We start from the raw sequence: 22,738 nt of genomic DNA, 5'->3' as shown, positions 1-22,738 counted from the left end.
ACACATTCCATCTTATCAAACAATATCTGCATTAAGTCAATCATTACATCTACAACCATTACAACCATTACATCCATTACAACCATTACATCTACTTTATTTCATATGAATTTATTTAAAAATAGCAGTTACAACATATATTTATTTCATTTTTTTATGAACCGTCAGGTTTGCAGTGAGCCCTGAAGATGTACATTGATTCAGAGAACACCAAATCATCACAATCAGACATATCAGGGCATTGGAGGTATAGACCTACAAGCAACATTGAGATTTGCATAATATTACATAAATTGTTGGAATTACTATTTTTAATTGGAATACCTTTGGCTGTATTTAAATGTTTCAATGACGAATGAGGCCCTTCATGCATTTATGAGCAAGGGGAGTTGGTGTGGGGGGGCTTTGAAATTTCCCCAATGGGATTAATAAAGTTCAAGTTATCTTCTAGAACACTATTTTGCATCTCCACCAGTCATGTTCCTCATTAAGCAACCATCTCAAAGAAATATAAATAAAACAAAAGAATTTAAAAAATAAGAAGAACCCAAGAATCTTGATTTAAAAGTCAATTTAGCCTCTTGTCCTCACCTATAGTCATTTGGGTAATGACCAATAGAACAAGATTGCAGATACAAGCAGAACAGGGTGAGAAGCTTGAATATCCAGGAGGAGACTCAGAATAGAGCCGCTGCATCTTGGCATCAAAATGAGTCAGTGCATGTAGTTTGGGAATCTGGTGAAAATGCCCTCTGGTTGTCTCCCGAGGGAGGTCTTCTAGGCAAGTCCAACTAGGAGGAAGCCCTGGGGAAGATCCAAGACATGCTGTAGGGATTATATGTACCATTTGGCTTGGGAACACCTCAGGATCCCCCAGGAGGTACCCCATAATGACAACATGAAAAAGGTTCATTTTTTTATTTTTGCAAATTTATTAAAAACAAAAATTGAAGAAATCACACGTAGATAAGTATCCACACCCTTTGCTCAATACTTTTTTGATGCACCTTTGGCAGCAATTCCAGCCTCAAGTCTTCTTGAAGATGATGCCACAAACTTGGTGCACCTATCTTTGGACAGTTTTGTCCATTCCTCTTTACAACATCTCTCAAGCTCCATCAGGTTGGATGGGGAGCGTCAGTGAACAGCCATTTTCAGATCTCTCCAGAGATGTTCAACTGGATTCAGGTCTGGGCTCTGGCTGGACCACTCAAGGACGTTCAGAGTTGTCCTGAAGCCACTCCTTTGATATCTTGGCTGTGTCCTTAGGGTCACTGTTTTGCTGAAAAAAGAACTGCCACCTCAGTCTGAGATCAAGAGCCCTCTTGAGCAGGTTTTCATCCAGGATGTCTCTGTACATTGCTGAATTCATCTTTCCCTCAATCCTGACTTGTCTCCCAGTTCCTGCCGCTGAAAACATCCCCACAGCATGATGCTGCCACCACCATGCTTCACTGTACGGATAAGCCTCGTTTCCTTCAAGCATGACGCCTGGCATTCACGCCAAAGCATTCAATCTTTGTCTGATCAGACCAGAGAATTTTGTTTCTCATGTTCTGAGAGTCCTTCAGGTGACTTTTGGCAAACTACTTGTGGGCTGCCATGTGGCTTTTAATGAGCAGCTCTACGAATACGCCACTGTGACAGGGGCTTAAGGACTGGTTTCTGTCTGGCCACTCTACCATACAGGCCTGATTGCTAGATTGCTGCAGAGATGGTTGTCCATGTGGAAGGTTCTCCCATCTTCACAAGGGAAAGTTGGACCTCTGACAGAGTGACCATCAGGTTCTTGGTCACATCCCTGACTATGGCCCTTCTCCCCCAGCTGCTCAGTTTAGACGTGCAGCAAGCTCTAGGAAGAGTCCTGGTGGATCCAAACGTCTTCCATTTAAGGATGATGGAGGCCATTGTGCTCATTCGGACGTTCAAAGCACGAGAAATGTTTCTGTACCCTTCCCCAGATTTGTGCCTTGAGACTATCTCATCTCAGAGGTCTATAGACAATTCCTTTGACTTCATACTTGGTTTGTGCTCTGATATGCACTGTCAACAGTGGGATCTTATATGTGGACAGGTGTATGTCTTTCCAAATCATGTCCAATCAACTGAATTTACCACGGGTGGACTCCAATTAAGTTGTAGAAACATCTCAAGGATGATCAGTGGAAACAGGATGCATCTGAACTCAATTTTGAGCTTCATGGAAAAGGTTGTGAATACTTATGTACGTTTTTATGTACATTTTTTTTAAAATTTTATAATAGATTTGCAAAAATCCAGAAAAAACTTCTCACATTGTCATTATGGGTTATTTGTATTTATAATTTTTGGAAAAAAAAATGAATTTCACCCATTTTGGAATAAGGCTGTAACATAACAAAATGTTACAGTTTTCTCAGATTTTCTCAAAGTTTTTAAGCCCAGAAATGCATGGTAGGGTATAACATGATTTAAAATCATCAATAATTGGATTCTTTAGTCTTTTCCAAAGCAATTCAGTGATTTGTTTTTTTTTTTTTTTTTCAGAAAGCATGTCTTTTTATCTCCAAGTCATGATAATGAATCAGATGTAACGTCTGTCACGTGGAATTTTTCACAATCCTGAAGCCAGTGTTGCCAAGTGCCTCATTATTTGTTCTCTACTGCAATCAGTATGAAGCAGCAGGAACCTTCGTGGCCGGGACGACGGTGGGGGATCGAACCCACGAGGCTCGCACCAAAAGACCGTTCCTCTACCAGGTCAGCTAAAGGGGAACTCCCCGTTAGCCAAGCTAGCGGGAACGTCTTTTCAATTGGGACCCGGGACTTTCATCCCGCTACAAGTATATTAGCGAGCCGACTCCCCCTATATACCCGGAGTTCACAATCATGAATTAATGTTAGTTTTCAGAGAATTTTTAAATCAAGTTTGAGGAAACTTTCATGTGTCAATTTCTTGTAACATCAGTCACACTCATATTTTTGTTTTCATAAAAAAACAGAAGCACCACTGGATACCTTTTGTTCTCTGCCTAAGACCTTAACTACACAAGATTAGGGACTTATGACTTCATCTTTTAGTGTAAGACTGGTTGAAATGGTTCAGACATCTTACAAGTGTAATATCCGTCACGGTGGCATTGTCCAGCTGTGAGGAAAACGTCTCCCTCCCTGAGATATTACTCACTGCAGGCAAAGACAACAGACAAGTTACTCAAAGAAGACTCAAGTCTGAGACTCATATTACGCTCAGTGACAGGGGTGATACCTGACACCATCGGAAGGAGCCTGTCCTCCACGATGACTGCCACCCCCTCAGTACACCGACCACTGAGGCAGCCAGACCAAAGGTAGGTACATGCACCCACTGAGATCTGGCTGCTTCCAGGTCTGCGTTTGTCAGAAATTGGAGCCACTGTAGTGCAAAGCTTTACAAGCTTCCAGGGGGAAGGTGTTCATCCTAGCTGAGAGGAAGGATCTTCATTTGCCAATCCACCTGAGCTGTCTCAGATGTGAACCTGGATGGTACTGTGCAGTGGACAAACCCTCAATACACTTGGTGTCTCTGGTAGCTTTGTCTTTCCTAGAGAAGAGGCTTCCCTCTCCCCTGCATAGTGTGTGCCACCTTCCAATGGAAGACAGCTGCAAAAATACTCCCATGGAGTGTGTTTTACCACAGTTGAAGTATTAGTTCCACCAATAACCCCAATCCAAAAAGCAGTAATCTCTATGTTGCACTAAAAGTCAGCAGATGCACTTTAACATCATGCTCAGGAAAAGAATACAAGGAAACAAACAAAGAAACAAAAACAGATACATAAAATTGACATACACTTCGAAGAAAAATGTAACAATGACAGCCTACCATTAACAAGCTGCGGGGCCTAAAAGATGTACCTAAATATTTGTTTCTTGTGAAATAAAACATGTTGCCTGAAAAGTTTCACATTAAGGGCAACATTACAACTTGAATGTGCAATGTGTGATTACATTATAATACAATCACAAATGATCATGATGCATTAACACTGTATGTGCACTGCACTGTACTGTATGTATAATAACTGTATAAGCTGTATGATCTTATCTGACAGACAGTTGAAAACATTTTATGGCATACAAATGTGTACTGCTATTACTATGGTACAACTCTTCTTTTACCAACATGTAATAATCAAAGATGGCAGGCCGGCTGGTTTTACATAATCACAGCATGTTATGCAGTCATGTCAACATAATAAACACAGCATGTGGCTCAATACTGTCACATTTACTGTATGTAAGAATGCCATCTAGAATTGATCATATTTGCAGCTAAATTAGGTATATTTAAGCATCTGGTGTGTAATGCAGCATACAATTCGTGTTTGCTGAGAACAAGAGGTGTTTTACTTTCCATTAGCAGTCTGTTGATTGATCTGTTTATTTCAGATAATCTGGAGCTCAGAAATATCTGCAGTGTTTCTGACTGTTGTGCATAATAACGTCTATTCACGCACATTCAGTCCATCCAGAAATTTGTGACGTCAGGATTTCAGTAATTCAACCAATATATCTACATACTGTGCAAGCGGAAAGTATTTACAGCGCTTTACTTTTTCCACATTTTTTATGTTACAACCTTATCCCAAAATGGAATTGTCATGTATTGTGTTTTTTATTATTTTGTACTGTTGGGTTTTGTTTTTGGATTATGTTATTTGTCTGGCTGGGTGTGTCTTGCTTGGGCTTTCTGGTCCCCATTTCTCTTTTTTTTTCAAGCTTGGTGGGGGGTGTTCCACTCCGGTTGGGTCACGCCCTGTTCTGGATCTTTCCACACGTGTTTCCTATCTACATCTTATCACTGGGAGTATTTAAACACCACTGGTTGCACTGGTTTTTTGCCTGATCATTGTGCCCTGTGCCATCGCTTCTAGCTCTGTTCCTTGTTTATTCTAAGTCCTGTTTCCACATTGTGTTTTGACCGCCTGCCTGTTATATCGACCACGCCATTGCCTGATGTTTTTGATTTGTCTGCTTCTCTTGGACTGCCTCTCTGTGTACCGGACCCTGCTGAACCTTTCAGTAAACGCGTCATAGAACCGGAGCTACATTGTCGAGTCCTGCATTTGCCTCCAACCCTCTTGGTCCAACAGTCTTGATAGGAGTACATTCCTTTTTCATCCTCAAACTTCTACTCACAACACCCCATAATGACAACATGAAAAAGTTGCTTTTTTTAAAAATCTTTTTAAAATCTTATTTAAAAAAAGAAGAACTCACATGTACATTAAAGTATTCACACCCTTTGCTCAATACTTTATGAATCTTTGGCAACAATTACAGCCTCAAATCTTCTTGAATATGATGCCACAAACTTGGTGCACCTATCTTTGGGCAGTTTTGTCCATTCCTCTTTACAGCACCTCTCAAGCTCCAGCAGGTTGGATGAGGATCATTGGTGCACAGCCATTTTCAGATCTCTCCAGAGATGTTCAATCAGATTCAGGTTTGGGCTGTGGCTGGGTTTACCTTTATCAAACCAATACCCCCCTTTTATGGGACATTTCATAAATCAACATCATAACTCAGGAAGTACTCATCACACATCTTTTTTTTCAGCATGGACAGTACAAATGTAAGTACTCTGTCTTTAATTTCTCTGTTTTCAGAAGGATTACCTGTTGCCTGTTGTTGTACATCTTAATAGTGCAACCTTGTTACCAATTTTACTCATATAAATATTACACAAAATTTATTTAATATACAAAATATGTGTTTATCCATAGTTACCATGCGCCATATGTTTCCTAGAAGTTTCATATTTTATGATTAAATTGGCTACATCTTATAGGCTACATCTGCAACCCTGTTGAGTGCAGTTGAAAAAATAGTGTATAACATTTAGTTTGTCAATGAAAATGTCAATATGAATACATTTATGTACATATTACAATTGGAATGAAATAAATTGAAACTCATTAAAATTATTTTCCTTTTGATTTCATGCTTTGTATTAGACAGCTGTTAGTATTTTTCACTGGTTCAGCTAACCCATTTGATTTGCATGATCTGGAAGAAAATGTATCTATATTTCTTTGTAAGCATAGCATTAGGCCTAACACGTGTATCAGGTAATAAAGTAAGTGAAAACTAATTCAGAGTGAAAACATGTGTAAACAGTCTTTATACAGTATGTCACTGGGTTAACAGCTGGCTTATGGTAACACAGCAGACTTCCCTGTCTGTCAAACCTTTTAAAAAAAATGAGCCATTTCACGATCAGTGTATTGTTCTGGGTCTCAGAGTAATAACTTCCAACACATAAGTCTTAGTAATTGTTATCAATATTAGAAAAGGAGTGATATACTCTATTTTGCACAAGAAAATAGCTACTAGAAGTCTTCTGGTGCTATGAAAAGTGACAAAACATAGGATAATATGGAAAATACATTTGAACTGGAATGTTTAATTTAGATATTATTATTTGTCTATGTACTGTATCTACAAAACATAAAGATGAATTAAAATGTTTACATGCCTTTGAGACAACTACCTGCATTTTCATAAGAGGGTGGCAAAAATGGTGTATGAAAAAACAATATGCAAAATACTCATTTTAATAACCTGGGATGGGAAAATGGTATGTTTGGATGATTACTTATATAAGTTCATTGGCACGGTTTTGAAAAAAAAAAAATAATAATAATAATAATTTTTTGTTATTTTTTATCCTGAGGCCCAATTTTTACTCCATATGTGGAATAACTTGGTCCTTTAGGTCTGTTTTCAGGGTTTTAGAGTCAAAATCCAAACAAAAATATTAAAAACTAGAAGCACTCAGAGAGTGCAAACCTCCGCCAAGGCCATAGGGTGACTGACCCTAAAGAGATTCCCTCCTTGGCACAGTGATCTATTCAACAATTCAGTGTTACAACCAAAACTATGATACATACACTTTTCTTTCTTGTATATTTGACATCCTTGACCATGAAAACATACCACTAGAACTTGGAATCACTTTTATGTCTTTATTAGTTGAAAAGTTATTGTATAAAAACGATTTTTCGGTAATGGTGGTTTTCTTCTGGATCTACCTCTCCATAACATTTGAAGCTACATCAAATCTGATGACACCTTACTGAATCAGTACAGATTCAGCTACAATTTGGTGTTAGTTGTGCAACTCTAGCTTCATTTGTCACCTCACACTGACACATTTTCTATTTTCCCTATATTTTTGCATATTCTGGATCACCAGATCTGGAATCCAGATCCGATCATCACCAAACTTTGTTGTTTGATAGAACATTTGACTATGTTACACCTTAATTTTTTTCAAGCCTTTCTGCCTTGTTTTTGTGGAGTTAGAAACTAGAATGTCAAAATTCCCCCCTATCCCGCAATGGTGAAGAATTCTTTAAAAAATTCCTGGATCCAGATCGTGATCCGGATCACCACTAAAATTTAATCACTTGTTCCTCTTGTCATTTCCAACCACTCCACAAAATTTCATTAAAATCCGTTCAAAACGTTTTGAGTTATCCTGCTGACAGACAGACAAACAAACAAACGTGACTCAAGAGAAATCCTGAGTCCATGAGGTGATAGCATGACATAAACAGACTGATTTTAATCCGGCTCTGTCGGGAGGATCACAGGTCACGGGTTTTCACTTGTGGTTTTGCCTGAATGCAGGAAAATGGTTTTAAAATGGGTACGAACTGTGTTCACTGGAACGGAATAAGACAAGTCTTCTGAGAACAGACACTTTTAGGCAGGAACCTTAATGGAAAACTGACCCCCCCACCCCACCCCCATGTGTGGTCATGTGGTCTGTGTCTGAAGCTGACACTCCTGGGGTGGTGAACCTTTGGGATTAGACTCCACTGACATAAACGTCTTAACACATTGTGCTCACGATAGGACACCAACAGGTATGGCCACTTGTGCTCTGTTTTTCTATATAGTTGGTAGAAATTTGGTTGAACATGAATATATTGTGGCGGCTGTGTAGATGTGGAAAAGCTGAGTATTTGTTGAGTAAATGAGGGCAACGAACTGTGAGGGTTGATCTCCTGATCCCTCCACGGCAGCAGTTTGAGTCCAGATGGCACTTGGGGTCAGTGTTACAGCAGTCTTATGCTTCCTGACACGACAGAGCTGCTTTAGTTGGCTATTAATAATCAAATTTCAGTGATTGATTACTACAGTAAATCTGAAGTCAAATGTTTATTACAGTTGGTGCAATAACTGACTTTGCTTGACTCGGATCATTGAAGTCAATCAACCATAACAAGAAAATGATGCAATAAGTCAATTCAAATGTTGAGTATCGGGGTGGTTTTTATGATGGATTGTACTGGTTTGGTGAATTCAAATGTTTTTCCAACTGTCAAGTTGGAAACACCTTAGAAAATGACAATACGTGTTTTAATTTCTTATTTCAGTTATTCAAATGAAAAACATTTTTAAACAGCTGTGATTCTTTTGATGTGAGTCTTGTCTGTCATAAAGTGTTTTCTCTTGGACATATTGTTGCATTACCTTCCCCTTGCCTTCTCTTCATGGTTTCCATGTTTGATTGATTACTTTTTTCCTTTTTAGATTTTCTTAATTTTACAGTCCCCTATTTACTGAAACAAAGCCTCTTGTCTGTTTCTCCTGTGTTGCTGTCTTTCGGTCAACAGCACTCTCTGTTGTCTGCTGAGCAAATAAAGAAATACACCAGAAGGGCATTCAGTAGAGCACATTCCTTTGTCAAAATGTGTGTTTGTTTTTCAGCAAGATATCTTAAGAAGACATGGATGGATTTCAGTTAAATGTGTTGATGAGTTTGGTCTTGGGTCAAGGAAGCATTCATTTGAATTTGATTTGTATTTTAAAGGGTTGATTAGAATGCCGGGCCTTGATAGAGGTATGCACACTGAGCGTGCTATACATAGTACCTCCACAAAGGTCCAACATTAATCTGTTTGTCCTGAACTGAGCTGAAGTGCAGGTGGACGTGCTGTTTCACTCATGTATAAATAATGAAGAATACAATTAGAATGAAAGGCACAGAGGGGTAATGCATAACCTGTGTTCAAATACTGTAAGCATCCAGGAAATTACTATATTTTTGTGCAAATAAAAAGAAAAGGATCAGGTGAAAACCTTACTTCCTTGGTAAAGGCAAACAAGTAAAAGGATGACCAAAGTTGGCCTGTTAATGAAAGCTACACTGAAACTACAGGTACACATTAAGCCATACAACTTATGACTTTATGGCACTGTTTGGGAAAAAAAACATTGCCGAAAGATTCAACATAGAAGTACTGTACACACATTTTCCAGGTTTAAGGGCCTGATGCATGAGCCACAAAGTGACCCAACAGACTGACCATTGGGTTCTTGGTCACCTGCCTGACTAAGGCCCTTCTCCCCTGATTGCTCAGTTTAGATGGGCGGGCAGCTCTAGGAAGAGTCTTGGTGGATGCATTTATGGATGATGGAGGCAAAACAGCAGATATGATTCTGTACCCTTCCACAGATTTGTGCTTCAAGACAATCCTGTCTTGGAGGTCTACAGACAAATCCTTTGACTTCATGCTTGGTTTGTGCTCTGACATGCACTGTCAACTGTGGGACCTTATATGTAGACAGGTGTGTGTCTTTCCAAATCATGTACAATTAAGTGAGTGTGAACTCCAATTAAGCTCTAGAAACATCTCAAGGATGATCAGTGGAAAAAGGGTGCACCTGAGCTCAATTTTGAGTTTCATGATAAAGGGTGTGAATACTTATGTACATGTGATTCCTTAGTTTATATATATATATATATATATATATATATATATATATATATATATATATATATATATAATTCACAAAAATCTTGAAAAAAAGTTTTTCACATTGTCATTATGGGGCATTGTGTGTAGATTTTTGAGGAGAAAAAAATTATTACATCCATTTTAGAATAAGTTGGTAACATAAAATGTGAAAAAAGTGAAGCATTGTGAATACTTTCTGGATGCACTGTATGTATGTCCCTTTTGGGCTGCTGTGCCAGCATGGCAGTGCTACACTGTTGCTTTGCAAAACAGCAAAACACCTCCGTTGGAAGCATTACAGGACAAGTTTAAACATGCCCAGCTGTTAAACAATTTCTCGGATACTCACTCGACTGAAAGCCATCGAAAACCGCCTGAATCTTACGAATGGTTATCAACACAGAGGTGTTTTGATGTGGCGCCGCGCCATGAGCGGCTGGGTGCAGACGCGCAAATCCGTCCGCACGTCTTTCATTACAAAATCTCCTTTAACAGTGGAATGTCCGGATAAACTGCTGATCCCGAGCTCTTCTGAAACTTCTCTGTTCTCTCATGACATCCTGGGTCAACAGAGGCTTAAATTTGGAAGTTTTCAGCTCGAAACAGGCTGATGACGACGGCGGCTCGGGGCGCGTCGCGCCGTCCGGCTCTGTGGGCAGTCCTTAAAGCGACAGTAACACTCCATAATCTCTCATCAGCCGTTAAAATTTTCACCGAAAACCGTCTGAATTTCTCGAATGGTGTCCACTTGGATGTGCCTCACAGTTTCTGAAAAAATTTTGATCAAGCAAAGCGCCAGTCTCTGAGGAAGAAGTCAGACAAAGGAATTCCGACGAGGGGGGTGGACCAGTGCTCACTCAAAGCCTGCCCACAGGCGAATGACACAACCGACAGGCGTGAAAAAACTCACGCATGCGCACGACGGTTCAAGCTTGTCTGATGTAATCGCACGTGATTCAAATCCATATAATTTAAAAAAAAAGAAAAAAAGGTTGGTTTCTTTTCTAATAGACCTCATATATATATATATATATATATACACACAGTGACAACAAAGGCTATATTATTAAATTGTGATTGTGGTATTTTGGCTATATTATCATGGCCATCCCTCTGTGGCGAGGAAGGTGGTCTTTTGTTCGATTCCCGGCCAGGTTGGTGGACTTGGAGATGACTGGATTGGATTTCATTAGTTACTTCCTCCAAACCATCAACATGTCTATTAGACTCCATTCCTACCAGGCTGCTCAAGGAAGCCCTACCATTAATTAATGCTTCGATCTTAAATATGATCAATCTATCTTTATTAGTTGGCTATGTACCACAGGCTTTTAAGGTGGCAGTAATTAAACCATTACTTAAAAAGCCATCACTTGACCCAGCTATCTTAGCTAATTATAGGCCAATCTCCAACCTTCCTTTTCTCTCAAAAATTCTTGAAAGGGTAGTTGTAAAACAGCTAACTGATCATCTGCAGAGGAATGGTCTATTTGAAGAGTTTCATTCAGGTTTTAGAATTCATCATAGTACAGAAACAGCATTAGTGAAGGTTACAAATGATCTTCTTATGGCCTCAGACAGTGGACTCATCTCTGTGCTTGTTCTGTTAGACCTCAGTGCTGCTTTTGATACTGTTGACCATAAAAAAAAAAAAAATGTTATTACAGAGATTAGAACATGCCATAGGTATTAAAGGCACTGCGCTGCGGTGGTTTGAATCATATTTATCTAATAGATTACAATTTGTTCAAGTAAATGGGGAATCTTCTTCACAGACTAAGGTTAATTATGGAGTTCCACAAGGTTCTGTGCTAGGACCAATTTTATTCACTTTATACATGTTTCCCTTAGGCAGTATTATTAGACGGCATTGCTTAAATTTTCATTGCTACGCAGATGATACCCAGCTTTATCTATCCATGAAGCCAAAGGACACACACCAATTAACTAAACTGCAGGATTGTCTTACAGACATAAAGACATGGATGACCTCTAATTTCCTGCTTTTAAACTCAGATAAAACTGAAGTTATTGTACTTGGCCCCACAAATCTTAGAAACATGGTGTCTAATACAGATCCTTACTCCGGATGGCATTACCCTGACCTCTAGTAATACTGTGAGAAATCTTGGAGTCATTTTTGATCAGGATATGTCATTCAATGCGCATATTAAAGAAATATGTAGGACTGCTTTTTTGCATTTGTGCAATATCTCTAAAATTAGAAAGGTCTTGTCTCAGAGTGATGCTGAAAAACTAATTCACGCATTTATTTCCTCTAGACTGGACTATTGTAATTCATTATTATCACGTTGTCCTAAAAGTTCCCTGAAAAGCCTTCAGTTAATTCAAAATGCTGCAGCTAGAGTACTGACGGGGACTAGACTCACCCATATTGGCCTCTCTTCATTGGCTTCCTGTTAATTCTAGAATAGAATTTAAAATTCTTCTTCTTACTTATAAGGTTTTGAATAATCAGGTCCCATCTTATCTTAGGGACCTCATAGTACCATATCACCCCAACAGAGCGCTTCGCTCTCAGACTGCAGGCTTACTTGTAGTTCCTAGGGTTTGTAAGAGTAGAATGGGAGGCAGAGCCTTCAGCTTTCAGGCTCCTCTCCTGTGGAACCAGCTCCCAATTCAGATTAGGAAGACAGACACCCTCTCTACTTTTAAGATTAGGCTTAAAACTTTCCTTTTTGCTAAAGCTTATAGTTAGGGCTGGATCAGGTGACCCTGAACCATCCCTTAGTTATGCTGCTATAGACTTAGACTGCTGGGGGCTTCCCATGATGCACTGAGTGTTTCTTTCTCTTTTTGCTCTGTATGCACCACTCTGCATTTAATCATTAGTGATTGATCTCTGCTCCCCTCCACAGCATGTCTTTTTCCTGGTTCTCTCCCTCAGCCCCAACCAGTCCTAGCAGAAGACTGCCCCTCCCTGAGCCTGGTTCTGCTGGAGGTTTCTTCCTGTTAAAAGGGAGTTTTTCCTTCCCACTGTTGCCAAGTGCTTGCTCACAGGGGGTCGTTTTGACCGTTGGGGTTTTTCTGTAATTATTGTATGGCCTTGCCTTACAATATAAAGTGCCTTGGGGCAACTGTTTGTTGTGATTTGGCGCTATATAAATAAAATTGATTTGATTTTGATTTGACTGTAAAAAACCCAGTCTTGAGGTACACTGTTTCTGACAGACGATGCATGTGACCAACTTATATAATTCCCAGTAATAGCGGTTCCGTGGTAAAGCATTCTATTCCTAGACCGCAGCAGGCAAAGGCCCAGTGGTCAGGATTAGTGGTTTAAATACAGAGTTAGAGTGAAGTGACGACTACCCACTGGCCAGCAGCTCAGCAATCACTGTGCCTTATTCCCCATTTGGGAATCAGAATTTCTTACATCAGCATGTAACTTGTGCAAGTACTGCCTTTTATTTGGTACACCACAAGCACACAACACAGCAATTTCTTCAATTTTCTCAGCATATATAATTTGCTTGGCAGCAGCAGTAACTGTGGTACAAGTTGCCACCCGTCAGACAAAATTAGAATGTGGGTGTGCAACATCATCAGTGTATAGTATTTCTATTTCTTCTGCTTTAATACACACTCTGAATCACTGTATAATCTGTAGTGTTGTGTGGCATCAACCATAGCAGCCCTGGATGAAGACCTGACCTGCTCAGTGTGCCGCGACACCTTCACTCACGCCGAGCCCCTGCCCTGTGGTCACAGCTTCTGCCCCACCTGCATCCGTGAGGCCTGGGGCAGCCAGAGTGAGGGCAAAGGTCATTTCACATGCCCACAATGCCAGGAGGAGCACAGCGAAGTGCTGGGCGACTGCTGCCCCCCAGAGGCGGATGGTGGAAAGGCACCCTTAGCTGTCAAAACCTGTCTGACGTGTGAAGTGTCATTGTGTGCGGCGCATCTTCAGCCCCATCTCGAAAGGCCGGCATTTAGCACTCACCTACTTGTGGATCCACTGGGCGACCTCTCTCAGCAAAGGTGTCCAACGCACACAGAGATATTTCGCTATTTCTGCACCAATGAGAGGGTGTACATGTGCGGAGACTGTCTGCTGGAAGGAGGCCACACTCAGCACAAAGTGAAGCTGCTGAGGCAGGTGGAGAAGGACCTGAAGGTCAGCTGGAGCATGACATGTATCGGCTGAATTCATGTGTGTTCATTTTATATTGCCTCTGCTCAATCACATGTGACTTCACAGGTCATCCTTGAGACTATGTTCCGAAAAGCAGAGGAGAAGCTAAAAAATGGAGAGCAAATTCTTGAAGAGCATCAGAATCTTGATTCCACCGTGGCTGTGCGTACAACAAATCACATCATGTTTAAACACCATGAAATCTAACATAACCAGTGATGAGCACTGATCTGATTCAAAGTATTGTTATTAGGTATTTTACGACACATGATGTTAGCATCTGTAAAACAGACACATTTCCAAAGTTGAAAGGCATACCCCAAACTTGAAAACTTGTTACAAAACTGATAGGTGTCATATTTTTTGCATAGACTGCATATATAGACTCAACAAAAATATAAACGCAACACTTTTGGTTTTGCTCCCATTTTGTATGAGATGAACTCAAAGATCTAAAACTTTTTCCACATACACAATATCACCATTTCCCTCAAATATTGTTCACAAACCAGTCTAAATCTGTGATAGTGAGCACTTCTCCTTTGCTGAGATAATCCATCCCACCTCACAGGTGTGCCATATCAAGATGCTGATTAGACACCATGATTAGTGCACAGGTGTGCCTTAGACTGCCCACAATAAAAGGCCACTCTGAAAGGTGCAGTTTTATCACACAGCACAATGCCACAGATGTCGCAAGATTTGAGGGAGCGTGCAATTGGCATGCTGACAGCAGGAATGTCAACCAGAGCTGTTGCTCGTGTATTGAATGTTCATTTCTCTACCATAAGCCATCTCCAAAGTCGTTTCAGAGAATTTGGCAGTACATCCAACCAGCCTCACAACCGCAGACCACGTGTAACCACACCAGCCCAGGACCTCCACATCCAGCATGTTCACCTCCAAGATCGTCTGAGACCAGCCACTCGGACAGCTGCTGAAACAATCGGTTTGCATAACCAAAGAAATTCTGCACAAACTGTCAGAAGCCGTCTCTGGGAAGCTCATCTGCATGCTCGTCGTCCTCATCGGGGTCTTGACCTGACTCCAGTTCGTCGTCGTAACCAACTTGAGTGGGAAAATGCTCACATTCGCTGGCGTTTGGCACGTTGGAGAGGTGTTCTCTTCACGGATGATGCGAAGGAGATGTGTTGCACTGCATGAGGCAAATGGTGGTCACACCAGATACTGACTGGTATCCCCCCCCCCCCCCCCCCCAATAAAACAAAACTGCACCTTTCAGAGTGGCCTTTTATTGTGGGCAGTCTAAGGCACACCTGTGCACTAATCATGGTGTCTAATCAGCATCTTGGTATGGCACACCTGTGAGGTGGGATGGATTATCTCAGCAAAGGAGAAGTGCTCACTGTCGCAGATTTAGACTGGTTTGTGAACAATATTTGAGGGAAATGGTGATATTGTGTATGTGGAAAAAGTTTTAGATCTTTGAGTTCATCTCAGACAAAATGGGAGCAAAACCAAAAGTGTTGCGTTTATATAAAAAAAAAAAAAAAAAAAAAAATATATATATATATATATATATATATATATATATATATATATATATATATATATATATATATATATATATATATATATAATATCCCCTATAAAGTTGTCATGGAGGGATACTAGCTATAGAAGAGACCAAATCCATTTTTGTAAACATGTTTATTTCTGTTCTAAAGTTGTACATTTTAACATGGGCTTCTATGTGTTATGTGTCGGATGCAGCTCGGAGAACCGACCAGCGTTTGAAGGACCCAGTATGAAATAAGCAGAGCACGGTACAAAGGCTAACTGAATTTAATACATAACAGTGATGTGATACAAAACAACAAAAGAGTGTGCGGTCTGGCGTGGTGGTGATATGGTGCGCTCCCAGCAGCGCTAACGGTCCGGAGCCAGAAGCCGTTCGGACCCAAGGACCCCGCCGACACCCCCCAGGTGGCCGCAACAAACCAAGTCTGTGAAAGAAGGAACCATTATGTGAGTCCACACTCCACACACAGAGAGACCACTCAAAGGTGTACATAAACAGCAAACACTTCCTGGCTTAATTACTAATCAGCTTCCCAACCTGCAGGCATGGAACATCCAGTTCACAAAACTCCACTGCAGTGGAAGCCGATACATGACTAACGTACAGCTCAATATAATAAGGTGTGAGGGACACCACATTTACTGACTGTATAAACGTTAGTCACAAAATCTAACGTACCTCAGGAAGTGTGCTGACGAGCGTGAGACCTCACCCCCTCCTCTTTCACAGACCGTGCATCAAACCCTGGACGTTCTCTGCATCCACTGATGATGAGATGGCTCCCGAGACGACGATCTCACCCGTCTGGTCACAAGGTCGAGTCTCTGGCAAATACACACTGTATACTCCAGTCTTAAATGCCACCATGTTCCAATCCATATAGATGCACCACAGCTGTGAGTCCTGACGAGCCGCAGGTGATCAGGGTGAGGTCCTGATAACCTCAGCAACACAGCCACTCAGTCCCAAATGCAAGCCACCTGGAAGGAAAAACAAAAGACAGAAACAAAAAGGCAGCCAGGCCCCCCAGCCATACAACACTATGGGTCTCTGCTCTTGCAGCTATTCAAGGAAATGCCTAATTTTGGACAGCCCAAGCCTATTGCTTTATTTATTTTATTTACTGAAATAGAACTGAACATTTAACAACAACACTGTGAATTTAGTTAACATTTTTTAACACATTTTAAAAAACACTGAGGGTTCTGTCTTGAGAATCTATACTACATGGAATAAAATGCATAACTCCTTGTGGGGAGTGTCAAACTTCAATTTGAACACATTGCATAACCTGAGCACTAAGCAGGATTCAGAGCACAAAGGGGTTACACAGGTCAGAGTGTCAGAAGTGAGAGGTTTTCTGGCAAGGAGAGGGTTCCGCATGCAAATTGTTAAAGCATGGAAGCAGGAGCAGCAGTAATCCTGAGGATTTTAAGATTACCAGAGTCATTTGAGTACACAGATGAGCAAAAGTAGAACTGCTATTTAAAGAATGTGGGTGGTGGGTGTGAAAATTGTGACTGGGTTGGAGGGGAAAAAGATAGCGCCCTTAATTGTTAACAAAAAAATATATGCTGACCTTCAGCACTGGCAGATACCTAGTATTAATGTATTCGGTTCAAGGCTAAAAACAAAATTTTAAGGACCTCTATCCACATTCACACCAATCCTGTGCAAAAAAAACAAAACAAAATAAAATAAAAAAAATCCAAGGATTTTGATTTACTGTAATGTTTGGAAAAAGCACATTCTGGTCTGAGCATGATTTAGTGCACTGATCTGGCTTAAACACATGCTAATAACTTCAAGCAGTCATTCTAATATCCACCATCTCTCCTTACTGCTGAAGAATTCTTTGCAAAAGGATGAGACTCAGGTGGAACACCTGGGCTCCAACTTGCAGGTCCACGTGAAGAAGCTGGTGGCAGCCCTGAGGGAGATCACCAAGAAGGACCGAAAGCAGGTGATAGAGCGTGTACATGACGACTGCTGCAGGGTGAGGGAAGACATGGTTCAGACACAACGTATCCAACACTTCCTGACATCACTGCTTGCAGAGTCCGATCCCTTCCTGCTCATCTGGGTGAGGCTCAGTGCTGCGTGTGACCTGAATGACTGTGTCCGGTTTGTTCGTCAGCATGTACACGGAAATCAGGACTAGGAACAGTAGTTTACACGTGTTAACTGGTGGAAACATTATTGGGGTGTTCCTGGTGTGTTGCAAGGACTATCACATGCCAACAGATCAAATTTTTCAATCACTGTTGGGAAACTGTCTTAATATGATCAGCATATTAATTTAACCACAAAATAGATATGACATGTTCATCTTTTTGTTTTTATTTGTGCAGGTTACACATATTTTGTCATTATCTGGCAGTGTGAAGTTTGTGCTGTGGTAGTGAACTGAATGTGAATGTTATTACCTCCACCAAGGAGGTATGTTTTTCTGTCTGTCTGTTAACAGGATAACTCAAAAAGTTTTGAATGCATTTGAACCAAATGTGGTGGAATGATGGGAAATGTGCCCAGGATCAATCGATTAAAATTTGGTGATGATCCGGATTAAACTCTGGATTATAGTATAATGTACAGTATTAGTTTGCCCTTTTGTGAATCCACATCCTTCGATACTGATATGTGGCATGGTGGAAGCGAGCACTCTACCGAATGCCCTTCTAGTTTTAACTGCTGTACTGCTAATTTTTTTGTATGATGTGAATCTTGAAGGTGTGGTCCCCATCAATTTTCCACCAAATTAACAAAAATTACTTTGTATTGAAATCCACTTATTATAAGGTACTTTTTTTTTCTGGAGTTTCCAGGAAAATTGCAGTTAATTTTATTACTGGTGATGTATTTATTTTGAGGGAATTCCATACAAATATATTGAGTTAGATCTGTGAGATCTTGTAGACAATATGAAGGAAGAATCACATATTTGCTTGTACAAGTTTACCTTCAGACCGTGTGACTGTTTGGAAAATGTCAGTCTGCCCATAATCGTTTTGACAAAACAAAAACTTTGTAACTAACTGTGTAGATTTTGTCCTTTGATCTTCTCAGTGAAATTGCCGGTTGCCCATGTTTAAAGGCTGTGTCTATTGCTTCTTTCTGCTTGAAATGTACATAATTTTGGCACTTTCAGTCAAAATTGAAGGCCCACCACATTTTTCAGCTCCATGGTGCTGACTCTGACCAAGTTCAGAAAATCCCCTCACGTCATCTATGATGTCACCACAAAAAATGTCCTGTCACTGTATTTTAACTCACATGGGTCAAAAACCTAAATTGTTTCCAGACAAGGTGACTTTTGATTATATTGGCCATATAAGATTGTGTGGCCTTTATCTGAATACAAATTATTGTGACACCATAGAAAATACTTTTCATGACTTTTAATGTGAAACATGACTTTTATTGTCAAATTTTGTTTCTTGACATTGTGTTCTCACCTGTACTAACTTTTCTGTTCTTAGGCTTTTCAATCAGATGACACCAAGTAAGTTCACATGACTTCTATGTGGCATTATGTCCTTGTGTGTGTGTGTGTGTGTGTGTGTGTGTGTGTGTGTGTGTGTGTGTGTGTGTGTGTGTGTGTGTGTGTGTGTGTGTGTGTGTGTGTGTGTGTGTGTGTGTTGAAGCGTGTGGTCAACTGTTTTAACATTACAGTCACAGCATTATCATGATAGATATCTTAAATTCATCTCCAGCACGTATATCTCCTTCAATTTAGTGGTGCAGCTTAGCTAAAATTTCCATAACAATCGTCCAGTTTGTGATAAAAGCATGAAATTTGGCACACATATTCTAAATTAGCTAATGTTTATTTTCACATATGGAGCCATCCTGGAGCTGACCTCAAAATTTAAAAATGCACCAATCATGTTGAAAACTATACATGATTTGTCTGATTATAATGATACCAAAAATGTATAGTATACTATTTAAAATGATGCAAATTATTGGTTAATAGCATTTTAAAAAGGAATACTTTGCACCATCTGTCATGCTTCGGTATCCAATGGACATCAACCTTTTTTGACCTTTACTTTGGAAACCAAGCATTCAACATACTCAAAACTATTCCATTTATTAATCCTTTTTGCTCACCCAATAATTTGCATCACTTTTTACCAAAATTGAAGTAACTTTAACTTTTGACCCCTGTACAAACTGAAACTGAGTTTTGTCACCATTTTTGCTGTTTTTAGCCCATAACTCCAGAACATTCAGTCAGAGATAGTCCAAACTATACTTTTTTTGGAATCCTTATGGTCAAACACATAATGTGGTATAGTTTTCAACATGATTGGAGCATTTTTAAAATTTGACCCCTGTGTAATTCTTTATTGAATCCTGTAGCTCATTAGAGGTCACTTCCAGGATGGCTCCATATCTGAAAATAAACATTAGTTAATTTAGAATATGTGTGCCAAATTTCATGCTTTTATCACAAACTGAATGTTTGTTTTGGTTATCTGCTGCACTAATTTTGTCTATCCAAAATGTGAGTTCCAGGAATTTATAATGTATTTTTAAATTATCATTGCCAATACAAATTGTGATTCACGTTTGACTAGATATTTCAGATATTCATTTGGACTATAATAATAATAATCATCATCATCATTGACATCATCATTCCAAATGTCTCCAATTATCTGACAAGAAAAAAACTACGGTTTTGAGTGGTCAAATATAATTTACAGATATCCTACACTTTAGTCATAAAAGTATTTCAGGTACCTATTGTGTCTATCTGATTTACATTAAAAAAATGTGAAGAAGGTGGCATTATTTCTATGATGTCATTACATATAATGGAAAGGGAACTGCATGAGGCAACAATTAATTTCATTCGTGTTGTAGTTATACGAACCCCAAAAAACAAAAGTTTGAAGAGTATGTAGGAATCACCCTGTCTGTGTGCCCAAAGATCTGTCATTATCTTTTGGGTGCAACTCCATCTAAACTGGCTCATACGTAGATTTCAATCAGACATCACACAGTGATAACACACCATATGAAGATATGCATGAATGAAAATAAAATAAAATTAAAAATAATTATAATCTGGCTTCATCAAGGGGAAATAATTGGAGGGGGTTATTTTTGTTGGGTGGCTGTATCTCTCTCTCCCTCTCACACACACGTGTGTGTGTGTTTGTGTGTTCAAAATAATAGCAGTGTGTCTGAAAAAGTGACTAAAGCTCAAAATCCTTATAATGGCACCTATTTCCATGCATACAAATGCATTGTGAACACTGCACATTCTATCCCAAATCAAAACATGAAGAAAATGTATCAAATTTGTTATTACTTTACAGAAAGTGAATACAAAGGATCCATCCTGTTGTGAAAGTGTAGTGACACGGACCCACAACAGGGGGCGTAAATGAACGGACAATGAAAGAGTCAAATGTGAACACTTTACTGTTGTGAAAAGCACAACCAAACACAGCAGATTACAGAATATGTACAATAGTCAATTAACAAAGGTGACGTGTGGGCAGGCTCGAGGATAGAGGACGTCTGTCCTGAGAAGAACCGGAACCACACGATTTCCTCCGCCACCGAACCCGGAGAATACTGGAGCCGCCAAGTCCCGAGTCCCCAGGTGGCCACCGTCTCCGAATGTCGGATCTGGTACTGCTGGCGAGGAGCAGAGACAATCAGATGTGGGTGTGTGAACACCCAGTAACAACAAAGGTGGAACTCCACCTCCACCTCTCATTCAGAAAGCTGGCACGTGCAGTAGTATGTGTACTTATCAAAGGTTTGGAGTGAAGACGTCAGTCCAAACCCAGCCTCCAGCTGCAAGCACTCACAAAACCTACTGCAAAAATAGCACAAGAAAACACTGTCTGTGGTAGCCAAAACAATAGCTGAGAACAAATTACCTCCTAAGGTAGACGATATCTCGGCAGCGAGGTGGAGATGAAGTCCGGTCTTTATGGAGTGGCAAGATGAAGCGCAGATGAGAGTGACAGCTGTCACTCCCGGCTGTGTCCATGGTGACTGCGCCCTCTCGTGCCTGAAGCCCGCACTCCAGGCAGGACGCCATCTGGTGGTGGGCCAGCAGTACCTCCTCTTCTGGCGGCCCACACAACACATCCCTGACCTTTACAAATGTTTTTTTTTTTTTTTTTTTTTTTTGCAAATAAGTGACATATAGAGAGCTTGTTAAGAGAACTAAAGGAAGGAAAGAGTGGAATCTGATTTTTTGATTGTATATAATACACTCACACCTTAAATGTATTCTATAATGATGTGCTCTTACTTTAGGTTACTTGCTGATCTGGAGAGCCCACTTTTCATCCCTCATCCTGTCAGTTTGGACAGGAAGCACATTTTGGAGGACACAGAGAACAAGTATCGAGAGTTCATTGCTGCCACTCTTCACTGCCTCAGTGAACTCAAGAGGGAGCTCTGTGAGTAAATTTTGGAGATTAGATGGTGTGGGTATGCTAACCCTGTATTTTCGATCTGTATCGGTTCAACAATAGCTGAAATTGCTGGTTCAGATATTAGATTTATTTTAATGCGATCTAATCCAAGTGTTCTATTGAACATCTGAGTCATGTTGTGAGATACGCAGCTTTGAAGACAGCAACAATAACAGCAATCTTAGGGCCCCTTCACACATAGTGTGAATAAAGTACAACTCACGGCAAAACAGATTGAATGATCGAACCACGAAACATCGCATGCTCGATGCCTTCACTGCGCATGTGTCATCAGCCGCAGTTCACCGATTATCACATCGTTTCTGCTTCAAACTGCACTCCAGTCGTCATCTGTCTCAGCGACAGATATCTGAAGTTTTTGTACAACAATTATTTCCACATAAATTCAGCACTATTTCATAATAAAAGACGGAGGACGCGATCAGAGCGCCGTAGCTACACAAACTCCTAACTGCTGTGTTCACTGCACGTCCATCATTTCAAAGCATCACCATTTATCGCCTCATTTCTGATTAAAACTGACTTTAGAATGATTTAAGAGGTTTTACCTTGTCATCTGATGGTTAATAATCCCATTAATCCATTTGATCGCTTTGGGTGTAGAGAGTCCGTCTCAGGCAAACTGCTGTGGTCCGAAGTGATGCATGCGCAATGAAGGCAGGGTGGACCAATTTTTAGGGGGGGGACTGTTCGGTCTGCGGCACCAGAACTGGATACATACGTCACAGGAACTCCCAAACTAATAAAAAATAAATGCAACTTATACTCTGGAAAATGCAGTAATTGGAAATTTGTC

The 22,738-nt window shown here is 40.2% G+C and overlaps 1 protein-coding gene across 1 annotated transcript in view; it reads left to right on the top strand.

Annotated features, from left to right (window-relative positions):
• Positions 1 to 22,738, top strand: part of trim110 (tripartite motif containing 110) — a 28,165-nt gene that overhangs the window by 5,299 nt on the left and 128 nt on the right. Inside the window, exons 2-6 of the mRNA XM_034182570.1 lie at positions 13,405 to 13,911; positions 13,996 to 14,091; positions 17,337 to 17,555; positions 18,952 to 18,974; positions 21,761 to 21,906. Of these exons, the coding sequence (XP_034038461.1) occupies positions 13,405 to 13,911; positions 13,996 to 14,091; positions 17,337 to 17,555; positions 18,952 to 18,974; positions 21,761 to 21,906 (991 nt within the window). The remainder of the gene's footprint in view (positions 1 to 13,404; positions 13,912 to 13,995; positions 14,092 to 17,336; positions 17,556 to 18,951; positions 18,975 to 21,760; positions 21,907 to 22,738) is intronic.

Source organism: Thalassophryne amazonica, chromosome 12 (genome assembly GCF_902500255.1).
Source record: "Thalassophryne amazonica chromosome 12, fThaAma1.1, whole genome shotgun sequence".
NCBI lineage: Eukaryota > Metazoa > Chordata > Actinopteri > Batrachoidiformes > Batrachoididae > Thalassophryne > Thalassophryne amazonica.
The sequence above is the reverse complement of the archived record's forward strand: the minus strand, read 5'-3'. Positions and strand labels throughout refer to the sequence as shown.